The sequence below is a fragment of the Muntiacus reevesi genome, chromosome 3, assembly GCF_963930625.1.
Source record: "Muntiacus reevesi chromosome 3, mMunRee1.1, whole genome shotgun sequence".
In the NCBI taxonomy this organism is placed as follows: domain Eukaryota; kingdom Metazoa; phylum Chordata; class Mammalia; order Artiodactyla; family Cervidae; genus Muntiacus; species Muntiacus reevesi.
In genome coordinates this window covers 112,410,055-112,427,790 of record NC_089251.1, presented here as the reverse complement: position 1 = coordinate 112,427,790, position 17,736 = coordinate 112,410,055, and the positions used below count along the sequence as shown (strand labels likewise).

The 17,736-nt window shown below is 37.9% G+C and overlaps 1 protein-coding gene across 3 annotated transcripts in view; it reads left to right on the top strand.

Annotated features, from left to right (window-relative positions):
* The window catches only part of EYA3 (EYA transcriptional coactivator and phosphatase 3), an 87,901-nt gene that overhangs the window by 52,156 nt on the left and 18,009 nt on the right, over nucleotides 1–17,736 (top strand). For 2 of the 3 annotated variants that reach the window (XM_065930184.1, XM_065930183.1), the window contains 5 exons: nucleotides 4,745–4,830; nucleotides 6,995–7,178; nucleotides 10,533–10,672; nucleotides 14,755–14,838; nucleotides 16,020–16,109. In XM_065930184.1, the coding sequence (XP_065786256.1) occupies nucleotides 4,745–4,830; nucleotides 6,995–7,178; nucleotides 10,533–10,672; nucleotides 14,755–14,838; nucleotides 16,020–16,109 (584 nt within the window). The remainder of the gene's footprint in view (nucleotides 1–4,744; nucleotides 4,831–6,994; nucleotides 7,179–10,532; nucleotides 10,673–14,754; nucleotides 14,839–16,019; nucleotides 16,110–17,736) is intronic. The other variant, XM_065930185.1, reaches the window with a different exon arrangement.

The window sequence follows — 17,736 nt, the reverse complement described above, 5'->3', positions numbered from 1 at the left end:
CTGTCATTAATCTCATTTTACAGATTTGGCACATAAGACACAGTGGATAAGTCAAAGATGTAAGCTGGGCAGTCTGGCCCCAGCGTATGAGTGTAATGTTTATGATTTTCAGTGTTGAAGTCATGGTATTAATATCAGCTCCCCAAACTGATAACCTATAGTAGCAAATATTTAAATTCATTTCCCTTCCCTTTTCTGGTTAATCTATTGGCCCTTTATATTCTTCATTAGAGCTTTGGCACAGGGCAGAAATTAAGGCAGAAATTAACCATCAAGTTGTCAATTTTTGCCATTTATTCTGAGAAAAAGTTGGTAGAAAGAAGGTAGTAACAATTGGCTGAAATGAAATATGGATGTTTTTGGCACATTTGAGTACCTGAATTCTCCACTATCAGTGTCACTCTTCTCACCCCTACTTTTCATTTCCATTAGCTTGGCTGATGAATGTTATTTAGCTCTCCAGGGCTTCATCTCCCCCCGCTTCCCACCCACTCCCATGTAACTCCCCAGTCACAGCATGGAATAAAAGCAAGGAGCATTGTACTGATTTTTTTTATTTTTTAAGTAATCAAAATGGCAATGTCCCCTCATCCCCTCCAAAAGCTTTCAACAGTTGTCAATAGCCCATCTTCCTTGGAGAAATTAGAGAAATTATAGCAAATTCCACTTCTGGCTTGATCAATTCTGATCAAAATCTTTTCTTTAGTTTCTGCTTCAATGCTCATGAAAACCCTTTGATTAAATAGATTTGGGTTGTTTATATTAACCTTTTCCTAGAGTGTCTGTGACTATGTGGCCAAATCACTGGTTATTTTCTTGAGTTGAAATGGTTAAAATAATTAAGATTAGTTTTAGAATTTTCAAAATTAATTTTAACCCAGCCTTGATGTTCAGTGAATGTCTTTGGGCTCTAATAGTGTTGGTGACACATAATAGTCTTTCGTTGACTAGGAGATTTGTTTTGTATTTTAATAGGCTCTTTTTTATTGTATTTAAACCTGTAGAAAAACTGAGCAGATGATAGAGTTATATATGCCCTTCCCTACACACAGTTTTCCTTACTATTAATATCTCACATTAGAATGGAACATTTGTTATGATTAATGAACTAATATTGGTACATTATTATTAATTAAATCATAGGTTTATTTAGATTGCCTTAGTGTTTACCTGATGTCCTTTTTCTATTCCAGGATCTCATCCAAGACACCACATTAAATTTGATTGTCATGTTTTTTTTAGGCTTCTCTTGACTGCAGTTTTTCACACTTCACTTGTTTTTGATAACCTTGACATGCTGTTATTCATAAATCCCATGAGTATTTATTGAGCATCACTTATTACAGGCCAGGCATTTTGTTAGATGTTGAAGGTAATGAATAAAATAGCAAGATTCTGCCTTCATGTAGTTTACGGACTAGGAGGGGAGGCAGAGAACAAAAAAGTAGAGGAAGAAATAAATTTTGAGAAAGTGCTCTGAAAGGGGAAAAGAACTGGTTGTTGTGACTGGGGAGACAAGAAAGGAGTTCGTTTTAATAGAGGAATCAGAGTCTTAGGATATAGACATGCTGACCAGGACCCATCAAGCTGGAGGGCAAGAGGGACAGGCCTGGGAGAACAATCCAGGCAGTGAGAGCGACATTTCAAAGGTCCTCAAGTGAGAAAGAGGGTCTTGTTTTCAGTAACTCTAAAGCTGGGGTGAGCAAGGGTGGTGGAAAGACATATATAAAATTAGTGAGGTGGGTAGGAACTAAATCTTGCACCAACTTCTATGTGCCATTAACCCTTGGGTTACCCTCCAGCTGTGGCGTAATGTCGCATAACTTTGCCTCTCACAGTTCTGTAACCACAGCCTTCTCATTAAAGCTGTCTGTGTATCCTGACTGCTTCAGGTGGATCTTGAGTGGGGCATTGTTCTCAGAAGCTTATCTTCCTATGATTTCACAGTTTCATTGCCAAAACAGGAGTAGAAACTATCCAAAAACAGTTGGCCATCCCATTGGCACTTGGGGAGCTAATAGTCTTTAGATCAATAGGAGTTACCACTTGAGTTTTAAATGATCCTTGAAATTTATTCTTTTTGTTGCATATTTTGTTGCTGCTGCTTCTGTTTTTTAAGTCAGCAGTTAAATTTGTTGTCGTTGAGACCTACATATATATTTCTGTGGGATGATCAGTGGTTTTTTTTTTGTTTTTTTTTTTTTTTGAGGTGCCTGACTTTTTGTCCTAGTGCAGGAGGTAGGGCATGTAATGATTGTGTGTATTTTAAGGTGAGTTTAGCTTCAATGATGGTTACAAGAACCTAAATAAATATTACTTGTCATCTGACTTATATCACTAGAATTTAAATAACTTGAGGGCAGGCATTGTCTTCACTTCTCTGTTCCCCAGTGACTGGGACAGTTTCTGGGCACGTAGTACAGCCTGGTTTGATGAGCAGATGAGTAAATGAATGACACTTTAGGAATGATTTGATTGAGTTGAGGAAAGAACTGTTATTAAGCCCTTAAACTTTCTAGGTTGGCAGACCAACATTTTCTGTAATGGAAGCCACTATTGCTGAGAGGAATTTGTGATGTTTAGTACTGTACTTGTTAAAAACTTCATATCAGCAACTAGCTAATCAAGACATTAAACTTCCTGTCATGGATAATTAGAGTATGTGGCCAGTTGTTTTTTAGGTCTACCTTTTTACCTCTAGTAAAATTGAGAATTGTTAAATTTATAAAACTACTTTGTCAGAATACCTTTTTCCCTGTGTGTGTGTAGAGATCAGATATGAATAAGTTGAACCTCTAACCATTTATAAATTATTAAGAAGGTGGAACAGAGTTAAAGGTAAATAGGAGGAACAGATGGAGAAGGAAATGGCAACCTACTTCAATACTCTTGCCTGGAAAATCCCATGGATGGAGGAGCCTGGTAGGCCACAGTCCATGGGGTCACCAAGAGTCGGACATGACTGAGTGACTTCACTTTCACACATTAGAGAAGGAAATGGCAACCCACTCCAGTATTCTTGCCTGGAGAATCCCAGGGACGGAGGAGCCTGGTGGGCTGCCAGGGTTAGGGTTGCACAGAGTCGGACACGACTGAAGCGACTTAGCAGCAGCAGCAGGAGAAACAGAGGAGTATGTGCTAGGACTAGAGCTAAAGAAAAATTGATCTAGAAACAAACTTTGCTGGAAGAGATAACCTTGAGAGATTAAGTAAATTCTTCATCTTTCCGACATTAAATCACCTATGTTCAATCAGCAGGCCTGCCTAGCATAATGCACTGGTAATGGAATCTGGAATGTACCCAAAATTCTTTTCCTTCAAGAATAATTTAAAAGCTACTTACAGAATCATCTAGCTTATATACAGTAATTTCTTAGGACTTCCCCTTAGGGAGAAAAATATTGATGGGAAGAAAATATTATCTATAAGAGTATAAAGTCTGTTTCATTTAGTGTGGGAGGGAGTACTATAGAGAAGAAAATCTCCCTGAGTAGTGAGGAAATCTGATCCCTAATTCGGGAAAGAAAAGGCACCGAATGAAGAATTGGGAGATCCCAATTATCGTTTGACTATTTACCTTTAACTTTGTGACTGTGGACAAATGAACTCTTCTTTGTCCCAAGTCTTCTGAAGCTACTGTTGCCTCAGTAGCTGTTCCTTATGTCCAACTTGCTTCAGTCTCTTCTAGACTTTAAGCAGAGTAGCCTTGGGGAAAGGGATAAAAATTCCCTCTTGATTTTGACCAGGACTCTCAAGTTTCTGCCACATTTGTTCACCTGCACTGCTGTTAACAGAGATTTTCCCAGTAACTTGCCCTCTGAGGACTTTGTCACCAATGGGATAGGTAGTCAGATGGTCTCATCTACCTGATGGTGAACGTTCACTGTGTGTGTGACTGCAGTGGGAACCCAGGGTAAGCATGTTTATGATGCGTGAAGGAGAAGTTCAGGAGCAGTAAGTACCTCACAATATCACTTATATTGTCCTCCTGGGGAAAAAAAATCAGTGTGGCAAATGCTAGTCACTGAGGATTTGATTAAAACGCAGGTGAAATTTGTGATAGAAAGGTGTGAAAAACTTAACCCAAATTCCTTGTCCTGACACAGACAGCCTAAGTAGCTTAAATTTTTTTTACCTGACCAGAATAGTATTGAATACTTTTCGAGTGTTTCCAAGCTCATCGGTGAAACCATTAAATGCCAGAACATGGTGTTTGTTGAAGCAACCCCAAACACTCTAGAATTTGGAGAGCTACCTCAGTTGCTCAGAGTAATTGTGTTGCACCAGAAAAAGCATAATTTGGGGCAAGTGACAGTAAATATCACAGTATAGGAATTACATGTGGATTTGCCAGAGCTTTTGTTGTTTTTACTGGTGTCAGTAGGTCACACTGCAGGTGGGTCATTTTGCAGCTGACAGAGACGATGGACTGAAATAATCTGGTTTATCTTCTGATTTCCTTAGTATCATTAGCATGAACCAGTACATTGTTTTGTGTCCTTCTAGGACTTTAGTAGAAATAGTTGAAGACTCAAGTTGAAACAGGAGAAATGTGTGAATTGCTTTATTTCTAAGTAAATCTCAATTAAGGTATGGCATGCAAAAGAGCAAAACTGGTATCTAGTATCTATTTCCTTTGCCAGTGTTTCTTATCTCCTTGTCAATCTGTTTACTTAGGACAGAATATATTTTCAATTTCTTTGAGCTTTTTGCATAATATCTTTTAACACTTTGCATCTTATAGCTTCAAGCACAAATGCCAGCCTGATACCCACTTCATCTGCTATTGCCAATATTCCAACAGCAGCAGTTTCCAGCATCTCAAACCAGGTATGGTGCTCCTTTTGTTCATCCTACTTGATACGGTTCATCTAACTAGCTCTTCCTCCCTTCTTTTCATTATCGGTTTGCCAGTTCTAAGAAACAACCAGTATGGGCTGTGGAGAGACCTTTTTCTGGATGCTCCCAGAGCTAGGACCTAGGATGGTTTCTCAGGCTACTATCCAGTCTCTCTCATTCCTCTGCTAAGACTGAATGATATGAGTTTATCTGCTCCCTATTTAGCCACTCATTTGACTGTGAATTCCTTGTGGTCTGGTCTTGATCACTGTTGTGCTAACTTTTTGTTTAGATCACTGGTAACATCTTCAGTGTTTTAGGAGTCTTTTGGTTTTGTTGTTATGTTTTTATTTGTTGTTTTCTCTGTAGCAATTAGTATTATCAACCACAGTCTCCATGGATCTTTTCTCCTGGCTACAGTTAATATTACTGTTCTGGTTCACATTTTATGTTTGACTGCTTTTGTATTTGTTTGTTCTTCTAGTCCCCAAGTATTTATTGAGTTCCTGCTGTGTACCTGGAACTCTTCAGGGCAGCACCTCTCTCCCTTTCATATCCTGGCTTCAGTCATGGACAGTCTGTATTTAGTTTTCCACATGTTTATTATTTCATCCCCAGGAATGTTTACACATTCACAGTGTCCATTTACTACTTCCAGAAGGAAGAGTCTAGTCCTGACCTCATGATATCTACAGGCTTCCTGCTGATTGATTGGCTTTTTTCCTTTAATATCCTGTTGTTTCCCTAAGTTAACCATATCTAAAACCAACTTTTCTTTCCACCCTTTCTGCTATTCATTATCCTCCAAAGTAATGCCGCTTTTCCTACAGTGTCTCAATTCTTGTCAGTTATCCACCAGGAGACATAAGAGACGCAGGTTCAATCCCTGGCTTGGGAAGATCCCCTTGGAGGAGGGCATGGCAGTCCACTCCAGTATTCTTGTCTGGAGAACCCCATGGACAGAGGAGCCTGTCAGGCTACAGTCCACAGGGTCACAAAGAGTCAGAAATGACTGAAGTGACTTAGAACGCACACTATTTTTTAGTATACCTACACATAAAACCAGAGCAGTCATCTTCAATTTTTTTCCCGTTACTCAGCCCTGATCCAACCATTCCTGGAATTCTTTCTTGCTTTTCCATTTTCTTTTTGGCCACACCACACGGCATATGGATCTCCGAATAGGGATTGAACTGTACCCCCTGCAGTGGAAGCTCGGAGTTTTAACCACTGGACTGCCAGGGAAGTCTCTGCTTTTTTCATTTTTTATCACTAACTTGTTGGAAATACTTTTGCCTTATATCCTGCTAGATTTTTAACTCCCTGAGTCAGCTAGTTTGACTTACTCTTTTCTTTAATATTTGTTTTTCCTGTCCATGCACCAACACACACACACACACACTGAATTATATTTGGCTTAGGCTAGATGCTCAGTACTCTTTATAAATAATTGATCTGATCAATTAGCGTCTTCCTACTTGTCACCAGTATCAATATCAGTGGAATTTTTTTAAGATGTGTTTGAGCTGTGCATCATACCCATTTTTTACAGCTCTTGTAAGGTTTAATTGACATACAGTAAACCACACAGATTCCACTTTATGACCTGATAAATTTTGTCATGTGTATGCCTATGAAACTGCCAAAAGTTCCCTTCAAATATTTTGAAATAACTTTATTTTTAAAGAAAATATGATTTTTTTTTAAAAAAGAGATATACTCAGTTTTTAAGCTGGGAAACTAAGCAGGATATGTGCTTTTTTTGTTCATGTTTATCTATCTTTAAAAGCACTACCATCTAGTGCAGTGGTATATAAACTTCTTAAAGTGTAGAATCTTTCCTTCAAAAATTCTATGCAGAAATTCTGTACATAAAGTAGGAGAAAAAGAATATTATAGTAGAAGATGAACTTTGTGTGTACAATGCATGGGACACTTCCCTCTCAGCCTTACCCTCAGCATCTCCTCTTGACTCTTGGGTTTCCACAGAAATCATTGGCTTAGGTGGAAAACTGTATAGGTAGGTAAATGAAAAGTCAAATTAATGTTTTAAGGAAATAATTATGAGAAAGGGACATGAAAGTCTTTGGTGTTGAAATTCGTGTTTTGCTCTTTCTGAGTCTTGTTTTCCTCCCTTATTCCCTTTGACCTACAGGACTATCCCACCTATACCATCCTTGGTCAGAGTCAGTACCAAACTTGCTACCCCAGCTCCAGCTTTGGAGTCCCAGGCCAGACTAACAGTGATCCTGAGAGTACCACCTTAGCCGCAGCCACATACCAGACGGAGAAGCCCAGTGTCATGGGACCTGCAGCTGCAGCTCCCAGACTTTCCTCTGGTAAGCTCTGCAGCTCTAAATCTGGCTTAAGGGCATTTCATCCAGCCGGTGATGTTGAAGACTATTTTGTTCTTAGACATCTAAGTCACTCTTCTGTGCTCTTGGCTTTCCCTCTCAGGTGAGGGGTATTTTTAACACTATCCAGACTGTGATGAGTCATTGGCAGACTGAATGTAAAACTTGATGTTGTGAACGAAAAAAGACAAAGAATGAAAAGACTTTATTTCTGACTCCCACTCTACCTGCCCTAATAGCTTGTCACAGAGAACTTCAGAATCTTAGCACATTTTGTAGTAGTTAAAAAAGTCCAGTTTTAGTCTGTGCATCATTTGGACTTCTGGTTACACCTCAGGGTGGTAGTTCTTAATTTTTTCTGTGTCATAGATCCCTTTAAGATTTTGAGAAAAGCTATGGTCCTTTTTCCCCAAAGAAATACATAGAATTTCACCTACAGATTTAAACCTCTACCTTGGCAGTGAATCAGTGGATTATGATGTCCAGATTTTAATATCCTGACATAAAGACTTACACTTCCAGTAAACATATGCACATACTTTTTATTCATCTCTATTTATCATAAGAATTTGGTGGTTTGCTGTTACATCCTATAACTTGAAGGAGGACTGTTTATCGTTAATACTGATGCATTTTTAAAAACAGTGGTCTATACAGAGTGAAGTAAGCCAGAAAGATAAACACCAATACAGTATACTAATGCATATATATGGAATTTTAAAAGATGGTAACGATAACCCTATATGCATGACAGAAAAAGAGACACAGATGTATAAAACAGACTTTTGGACTCTGTGGGAGAAGGCAAGGGTGGGATGATCTGAGAGAACAGCATTGAAACATGTATATTATCAAGTGTGAAACAGATCACCAGCCCAGGTTGGATGCATGAGACAAGTGCTCAGGGCTGGTGCACTGGGAAGACCCAGAGGGATGGGATGGGGAGGGAGGTAGGAGGGGGGATCAGGATGGAGAACACATGTGGGGGGATCGGGATGGGGAACACATGTAAATCCCAGGGCTGATTCATGTCAGGGTATGGCAAAAACCACTACAATATTGTAAAGTAGTTAGCCTCCAACTAATAAAAATAAATGAAAAAATAATAATAATAAAAATAAGAAAAAAACAGTGGTCTGCATCAACTAAAGCAGTTTTCTGTGCCTCTTGCCTCTACTAGTCTTCTAAATAGATGGACATACAGATGGTCACTGCTTCAAGCCTGCATAACATTGAAATCATTACATGCGTTAATACCTTAGTTTTTAATTCATTTCTCTAAATATCTTTGTTCTTCACAACAGTTTTAACTTTTTAATAATGGAGAATGTCAAACATAGGCAGAAGTTGTCAGAATAGTATAGTGAACCCTTATATATCTGTCATTCAACTTCAACAGTTAACAACTCATAGGCAATCTTGTTTCAGCTGCGTGTGTACTAAGTCGCTTCAGTCGTGTCTGACTCTTTGTGACCCTGTGAACTGTAACCCGCCAGGCTCCTCTGTCCATGGGACTCTCCAGGCAAGAATACTGGAGTAGGTTGCCATTCCCTTCTCTAGAGGTCTTCCCGACCCACGGATCGAACCTGCATCTCTTATATTTCCTTCATTGGCAGGCGGGTTCTTTACCACTAGCATTACCTGGTGACCTAGTATGTTTCAACTATACTTCATCTAATTCCTTCCTCAAATTCCAGGTCTCATGCCTCTAAAAGATAAATGCTTGATAACATAACCACAGTGCCATTATACCATTAACAATATCCCATTCAACAATAATTCCTTAATGCCTAAGGGTATTCATATTTCTAGTTTTCTCATAAACGTTAAGAGTCTTGTTTTTGTTTAAATCCAAATAAGGGCTTCCGTTGTGGCTCAGCTAGTAAAGAATCCACCTGCAATGCGGGAGACCTGGGTTCGATCCCTGGGTTGGAAAGATTCCCTACCTCCTCCAGTATTCTGGCCTGGAGAATTCCATGGACTGTACAGTCCATGGGGTCACAAAGAGTCAGACACGACTGAGTGACTTTCACTTTCAAGGTCCATACATTGATTGGTGGATATATATTTTGTTCTAACCTATAAATTCCCCCATCTCTTTTTCTTTCCCGTGTAATTTATTTGTTAAAGAAAGTAGATTGTTTTCTCAGTATCAGTTCAGTTCAGTTCAGTCGCTCAATCCCAACTCTTTGCGACCCCATGAACTACAGCACGCCAGGCCTCCCTGTCCATCACCAACTCCTGGAGTCCACCCAAACCCATGTCCATTGTGTCGGTGATGCCATCCAACCATCTCATCCTCTATCGTCCCCTTCTCCTCCTGCCCTCAATCTTTCCCAGCATCAGGGTCTTTTCAAATGAGTCAGCTCTGTGTATCAGGTGGCCAAAGTGTTGGAGTTTCAGCTTCAACATCAGTCCTTCCAATGAACACCCAGGACTGATCTCCTTTAGGGTGGACTGGTTGGATCTCCTTGCAGTCCAAGGGACTCTCAAGAGTCTTCTCCAACACCACAGTTCAAAAGCATCAATGCTTCGGTGCTCAGCTTCTTTATAGTCCAACTCTCACATCCATACATGACTACTGAAGAAACCATAGCCTTGACTAGACGGACCTTTGTTGGCAAAGTAATGTCTCTGCTTTTTAATATGCTGTCTGTGTTGGTCATAACTTTCCTTCCAAGGAGCAAGCATCTTTTAATTTCATGGTTGCAATCACCATCTGCAGTGATTTTGGAGCCCATAAAAATAAAGTCAGTATAAATTTCACCAGTTATAAGCTTAGAGGGTAGCTTGCTGCAACCTACTGCTTTCTGTATTTTATTTAAATTGATAAATAGATCTAGGGTGGTGGTTTTCAACTGGAGATGATTTTGTGCCTCCTGCTTCCATCCCAAGGCCCCCACCCCCAGGGGTATTTGGCAATGTGTGGAAGCATTTTTGGTTGTCACACTGGGAACGGGGTGCTCCTGGCATCTAATGGGTAGAGGCCACGGATGCTGCTTAACCAAACATCCTAAAACATGTAGGATGTCCCCTCACAACAAAAATTGTCTGGACCAAAACATCAGTTGTACCAAGTTGAGAAACTGATTGCAGGCTTAATTTTTTGGGTGGGGGCAAAATGACTTTATAGGTAAGTTTTTTCATTGTGGAGGCAGGCATACAAATTCTAGTTATGACTCTTCATGCTGTTAGGTCTAAATTTCCAAATTGCTTAAGTAAAGTTTGATTTCGCAGCCTTTATACCTGCAACATGATTCTTAAAGGCAGAGAGCCCGCTCTGGTTGTTATAGCCTGTGACTACACTGGCAATACCAATGTCTTTCTTTTCCTTTTCAGGAGACCCTTCTCCAAGCCCATCTTTGACCCAGACCACACCAAGTAAAGACGCTGATGACCAGTCCAGGAAAAACATGACCGGCAAGAACCGGGGCAAGAGGAAAGCTGACGCCAGCTCTTCCCAGGACAGTGAATTGGAAGTATGGGAAGAAACTCATTTGAGTTACCACCTGCTTTTTTCTTTTCTCGTTTCTTTAAGTTTATCAAATATATTTCTGAAACTCATGGAGATTATGTGGTTCTATGCTGTGTACCGTTTAATTCCTGAGCAGTAGAAAATGAATTGGCCAAGTGTGAAAAGAGAAGTGTAAAAACACATTTCTCTGTGCCCACATTTTACCATATCACTTTCAGATCCTTTTTACCAACAGCATTGAAAAAGCTTTTTCAAATTTAGGTAGCCAGGTAACTTTTTTTTTTTTTTGCCAGGTAACTTTTTAAGGGAAAGAACAATCAGTTCTATATTCCAGAGGAGAATAGGAATAATAATGCATCATATTCAAAAAGCAGAGGGTAGCACAAGTAATGTCATACTGTTCTCCATTTCAAAATCTTAAAGTAAAATGAGAGAACTAAAGTACTTTAGGCCAAGTTTCTGTGAAACCTGCAACCAGATCTGGTGTTGTAAATGAGGTTGACTCTCACTTACTCTCTAAACCCTATAGACATTTATTATGGATGTACATTTGGCTTCATTATTAAAAAGACTAGAAAGCCATACAAAATTCTAATAATAATGGAGTTTTGATACTAATCTTTTTGTTTTCTTTCTTTAATTTTTCTATAATGTGATCGTTTAATGAGAAGAAAAAGCCATATTTAAAAATGAGTCCATTGACAGTTGTTCATAAGACATTGGTAAATTGAGGCTATGTTTGGAACCTCTCTTCCCTGTTGTTACGAGCAGGGTGGGAATGGGCAGGGAGAGAAAGAAAGAAAATCTAAAGACCTGATGTATTTCATGGAAAAACTGAGAATTCACTCGTTTTTTTTAATTGTGGTAAAGTATATATAAAATTTACCATTTTATAAGTGTGCAGTTTTAAGTACATTCATAGTGTTGTTCAGAAGTTTTTCATGATTACAAACTGTGTACTCATTAAGCAGTAATTTCCTATTCTCCCCTTCTGTTAGTCCTTGGTAACCTTTGTTCTACTTTCTGTCGCTATAAATTTACCTGTTCTAGGTATTTCACATAAGTGGAATCATACAAAATCTTTCCTTCTGTGTCAGGCTTATTACTTCACCTCGCATAATATTTTCAAGGTTCATCTATTCTGTAGCATGTTTCAGAACTTCATTCCTTTTTATGGCTGAATAACTCCTTTGTGTATGTATAGCACATTTTGTTTATCCATTCATCTGTGATGGACACTTGGGGTTTTTCCACCTTTGAGCTATTGTGAATAAAGCTGCTATGAAAACTGCTATGCTCAAAAGTATCACTTTGAGCCCCTTTTCAATTATTTTGGGTATAGACCTAGGAGTAGAATTGCTAGACCACATAGTAGTTCTGTGTTCAGCTTTTTGAGGAACCACCAACATGTTTTCCAAATGACTACCCCATTTTACCTTCCTACCAGCTCTATACTAGGGTTCCAGTTGCTTCCCTTCTTTGCGTTTTCCATCCTAATGGGTATGAAATGGTGTCTCGTGGTTTTGATTTGCGTTTCCTTAGTGACTAATAATATTGAGCATCTTTTCATGTGTGAATTGGTCATTTGTCTGTTTTATTGGAAGTAAGGTCTAAATCCTTTGCCCATTCTTTAAATTAGGGGGCTTTGTTTGTTTTTGAATCTTAGGAATTCTTTATTCTAGATTTTAATCCCTTGGCAGATATATGATGTACAAATATTTTCTGTGCATTGTCTTTTCACTCTCTTGTTTGGTATCCTTTGATGGTTAACAGTTTTAAATTTTGAAGTTCTGTTTTTATTACTTGTGCTTTTGGTATTATACTTAAGTATTTAAGATTATGAAAACACCTATGTTTCTTCTAAGCATTTTATTATTTCAGCTCTTAAGTTTAGGTCTTTGATCCATATTGAGTTAATTTGTACATAGTGTGAAGTAAGGATCTAATTTTATTCTTTTGCACATGGATATTCAGTCCCCCTAGGACCTTGTTTTGGAAACGCTTTCCTTTCCCCTTTGTTCATGGTATCCTTGCAGAAAATAATAATAATAAACTGACTCTGTCTCTTCCTATATATATATGTGTGTATGTATATGTATATGTGTGTGTGTATATATATATATATATGGGTTTATTTCTGGGCCCTCTCCTCTGTTCTGTGTGTCTATCTTTATGCTAGTACCACACTATTTTGATTACTGTTGCTTTGTAGTAAGTTTAATATCAGGAAACGTGAGTCATCCAACTTTGTTCTTTTTCAAGACTATTTTGGTTCTTCAGGGGCCCTTGAGATTTCGTACAAACTTTAGGTTAGTTTTTCTATCTCTTTAAAAAAATAGTGTTGGAAAACAACAACAACAGCAAAAATAACAGTGTTGGGATTTTGATAGGGATTTAGTATACAAGTCCTGAACTATCAGTTAAATTTATTCCTAAGTATTTTATTATTTTTTATGCTTTTGTTTAATTCCTTTTAGGATTATTCAGTTCAAGCTTATAGAAACAGCTGATTTCTGAATTCATTTTAGTAGCTCTCAGTAATTTTTTGTGGGTTCTTAAAGGTTTTCTCTGTGTGAGAACACATCATCTGTGAACAGAGGTAGTTTTACTTCTTTCTTTCCAGTTTGGATACTTTTTTTTACCCTTATTCTGGCTAGAATTTCCAGTACCATATTTGAATAGAAGTGATGAACACAGACACATTTCTGTTATTCCTAATCTCAGGGGTAATACTTTCAGTTTTCCACCATTGAGTATGACATTAGCTATAGGTTTTTTAATATGACCTTTATCATGATAAGGAAGGTGCTAGTATATTGAGTGTTCTTATCATGAAAGTGTGCTTAATTTTGTCAAATGCTTTTTTTACATCAGTTGAGATGATCATGTGGGTTTTTTCCTCTGTTCAGCTAATGCGGTATAATACACTGATTTTTTTCCCTACATTGAGCCATTCTTGCATTCTGGGAGCAAACCCCACTTGGCCTTGATGTGTAATTCAGTATGCTGCCGAACTTTGCTTGCCACTGTTTTGTTGAGGTTTTTGCATCAGTGTTCAGATGAGAGATTGGTCTGTAGTTTTCTTGTCTTGTCTTTATCTGACTTCAGTGTCAGGGTAATACTGGCTTCATAGAGTGAGTTAGGAAGTATGCCTGCCTCTTCAGTTGTTTGGAAGGTCTGAAGGATTTTGTTTGGTAGAGTTCACCAGTGAAGCCATCTGATCCTGGCCTTTTTCTTGAGATGTTTTTTATTATTGATTTAACCTCCTACCAGTTAAAGGTCTATTCAGATTTTCTTCTTTTTGAATCAGTTTTGGCACATTGTGTATTTCTAAGAATTTGTTGTTTTATCTAGATTATTTATTGGTGTATAACTCTTCATAGTATAAAGGATTATAAAATCCTTTTTATTTATTTAAAATTAGTATTAATATCCCCACTTTCATTTCTGATTTTATTAATTTATGTCTTCTTTTTTCCTAGCTAGTCTAACTAGAAGTTGTCAATTATATAGATCTCTTCAAAGAACCAACTTTTGGTTTTGTTGATTTTCTCTATTTTTTCCTACCTTCTGCTTTTTCCTACCCTTTTCTAACCTTTATTTTTTCCTTCCTTCTGCTGGCTTTGTCTAGTAGCGTAAATTGTGCACTTTGGTTATTGATTGAGATATTTTTTAAGGTACACATTTGGAACTATAAATTTCCTTTGGGACTTCCCTGGTGGTCCAGTGGTTAAAACTCCCTACTTCCAATGCAGGGGGCACAGGTTCAATCCCTGGTTCGTTGGGGAACTAAGATTCCACGTGCTGTGCGGTGTGGCCTTAAAAAGAAAAGAAAAAAAAAAAATGCCTTCTTAACTGTTTCCACAGCATCCCATAAATTTTGGTATGTTGTTTTTTGGTCTTCATTCCAAGGTATTTCCTAATTTCACTTGTTATTTCTTTTATATCCATTGTTTGTTTAAGATTATATTAATTTTCACATATGTGTGAATTTCCCAGTTTTTCTTCTGTTATTGATTACTTGTTTCATTCTACTATGATTTAAAAAGATGCTCACTCATTTTTTAAAATATTTCCCTCATTCAGCGGGTATTTCTGTGGGACTTAGATGAAACCATCATCATCTTCCACTCCCTTCTTACTGGATCCTATGCCCAGAAGTATGGAAAGGTAATTTGAGTCTTTCTTCCTTTGTTATAACTGTCCCTCTTTATGTGTGCAGGTAATCAAGATCACTGTCTCTGTTATCTCCATCTTATGTATCGACCTTTCACTTTTCACATAAAACTTCACCTGGTGGCTTATATATACCAGACAGACTACATGGTCAGGCAGAGTTGATAAAGCCGGGAACTAGACCTCGGACTAGTACTGAAAGCTGAAGTTGGTGGAGGGTGGTAACAAGTATGGGACTGAACTCAAAACAGAGTGGAGTCTCAGGATTACCTGCTCCAAAGACTGACCTGTTATCCCTTACATCACATGTGGCAGTCCAAACTGAGCATTTCATTTAGCTGAGAATCTGCGAGATCTGTACATTTAAAATATTAAATAACTTTCTAAAATAGATTGTACAGCTTCTTAAATGAAAATGTACCAAGCAGAATTTAAGTTTAGTCATCAGTTTTGACAGAGGGATGAGCTGTTTTTGAGGTATTGTCTGTATATTCTATACTAAATTACCTCCAGGTTCCTTTTTTTTTTTTAGTTTCTGTGAATAAATTTTATAAAAATGTCTGCCTCATTTACCATCCTACTTTATCTACTCTTTCTTATTGTCACTATTTGTTTCTATTAGAAGTATTTTCCATAGGCTTTTAGTATCTAGGCTGGTAAACTGACATAAACTTATATACTCTATAACAGGACTGGTTATGAAAGTATATAAAATAAGATCATACCACCTCTAAGTGAAGGTCTGATAATTCCTTTTAAAGCTATGTGCATTGGTTTTCCTACAAATATTTCTTTACTGATTTCCTGGTTGTTTAGATTGTCAGATTACTGACTTCCGGTGTTATACTGTGTGTGTATGTATTTGTGTATGTGTATAAGATAATGAGTGTTACAATAGCAATATTTTAGCAATAGTTAGAATTTCTGCTGAAGCAGGGAATTTTTCAAAAAATTGTTTTTTGTTTTTTTTTAAAGTGGGTTAAAGTCCTGAAATTTTTAACTTTGCACAATCTAAGCTTCTTATAACTGTGAATGAAATTGCATCAGTAATAGTGAGAAGCACTATTGTGGACCAGTGTTTTTTTGGCCTTGACCTCAAATAATTTTGAAACATTTAGAGGTAAGAACTGATGCTGTGAGTGCCAAGTCAAACAAGTTCTCTTATTGCCTTTCAGGACCCAACAGTAGTGATTGGCTCAGGTTTAACAATGGAAGAAATGATATTTGAAGTGGCTGACACACATCTATTTTTCAATGACCTAGAGGTATGCATTTTAAATTGTTCCTGTGCTTAAGTGAAACACTTTGTTCCATAACTTGTTTATTGAGACTGTGATTTTTGTGTTTAGAGGAAGTGTGGTTAAACAGGGTTGGTATAGGGAGGCCAGCTGGGCACTTAGGTGTACATAGTCTTGAAGAAATAGTTCCTTGGTTAGGTCAGCACAGTCTTGTTTCTGGGCTTCAGTTTTATTGGCTCAAAAATTTGATTTTGTTAGCGTATTTGGAAGTAATCTAGCTCTAGGGGCAGTACCATCCCACCAGGTAAAGCACTGATACATAAACCAACATTCTGATTTATTCACCTACATTAAATAATATATAGAAGGTGGCATTGGTTGTACTCTTAATTATATTTCGACTGTTCTTCAGTTTTACCTTCTTAAAAGATAGCCTCTTGATTTGTCAGATCTGTAGAGGGCTAGTCTTAACTTGTTGTGTTTTGTACCTGCTTATTGTCCATGTATAGGTAAGCCATGAAGTCCAGATCATTTTCTGTTTAGGTGGAGGGAAACCTGAAAACACTGAGAGCTTCTTGGTTAATTGTTCTAGCTTTGACATTCCAGTTCATCTTTGAGGTAAACGGTGTAGTGGAGAGAGCACAGGGCTGGGAGTCAGGACCAAACTTCGAGTACCAAGTTAGAAAAGTGATCTCCCCATTCTGAGCCTCAGTTAAGCAGTTATCCTACACAAGTAACTAGTCACAGTTGTTCTGTCTGAAGATGGGAATGCGTTCCCAAGACACTGAGGTAGGAAGGACCAGATTTGTCACTTAATGTCCTTTTGAATTTTGAACTCTGCACAACGTATATTACCTACTTTTTTAAATAGTGAAAATTTTAAAGCAAAATAATCACAAAGTAATCCTCTTTCTTTTCAAACACAGTCTAGTTCTACTCAACAGGCAATTCTCCAACAAATTAAATTAGTAGGGCTTTGCACTCCAGTACTTTTATGTAAGCTCCATAATGCTTTAATCTTCCATCAACTTCACATGTTGATATATTGGAACATTATAGTTTTTATTCAGCAAACATTTATTGAAAACCTACTATGTGCCAGTAATTATTGCCAAATTGTATTTGTAATGATTTTCTAGACATAGTCCTCACTCAGGACTGAAAGTTCTGTGAAGAATTTGACCTGAATGTGTTCCTGCCCCCCAGGTCAGTGGTTCTCAACTTTAGGGGGCATAAGAATCACCTGGGGAGCGTGTTAAAAATGAAGACTCTAGGACTTCACTCACAGAAATTCTATTCAAAAATATGTATTTTAAAACATCTTCCCCAGCGGATTCTGATGCAAGTCGACACCATGGCACTGCCCTAGGTAGTGTCAAAGGAATAAATCTGTTAGGCAGTGGGTGGCATTTTACCTCAGTAGTAGTGTGGGCTTAGAGGAAAGAACCCGTGGATCTAAATTGAAAGACCTAAGCTCCTTCTAGTTTCTTTCTGCCACTCACTAGTTTTATGACCTTGGGCCAATCATTTTATCTCGCTTTTAGAATATGAGGAGACTGACTTAGGTAACCTCTTCTAATTCGTAAGTTTGAATTTACAAATTTCCATTTCAGTCATTCTCAGTTTTGATACTGCACACACTCTACCAGCATCG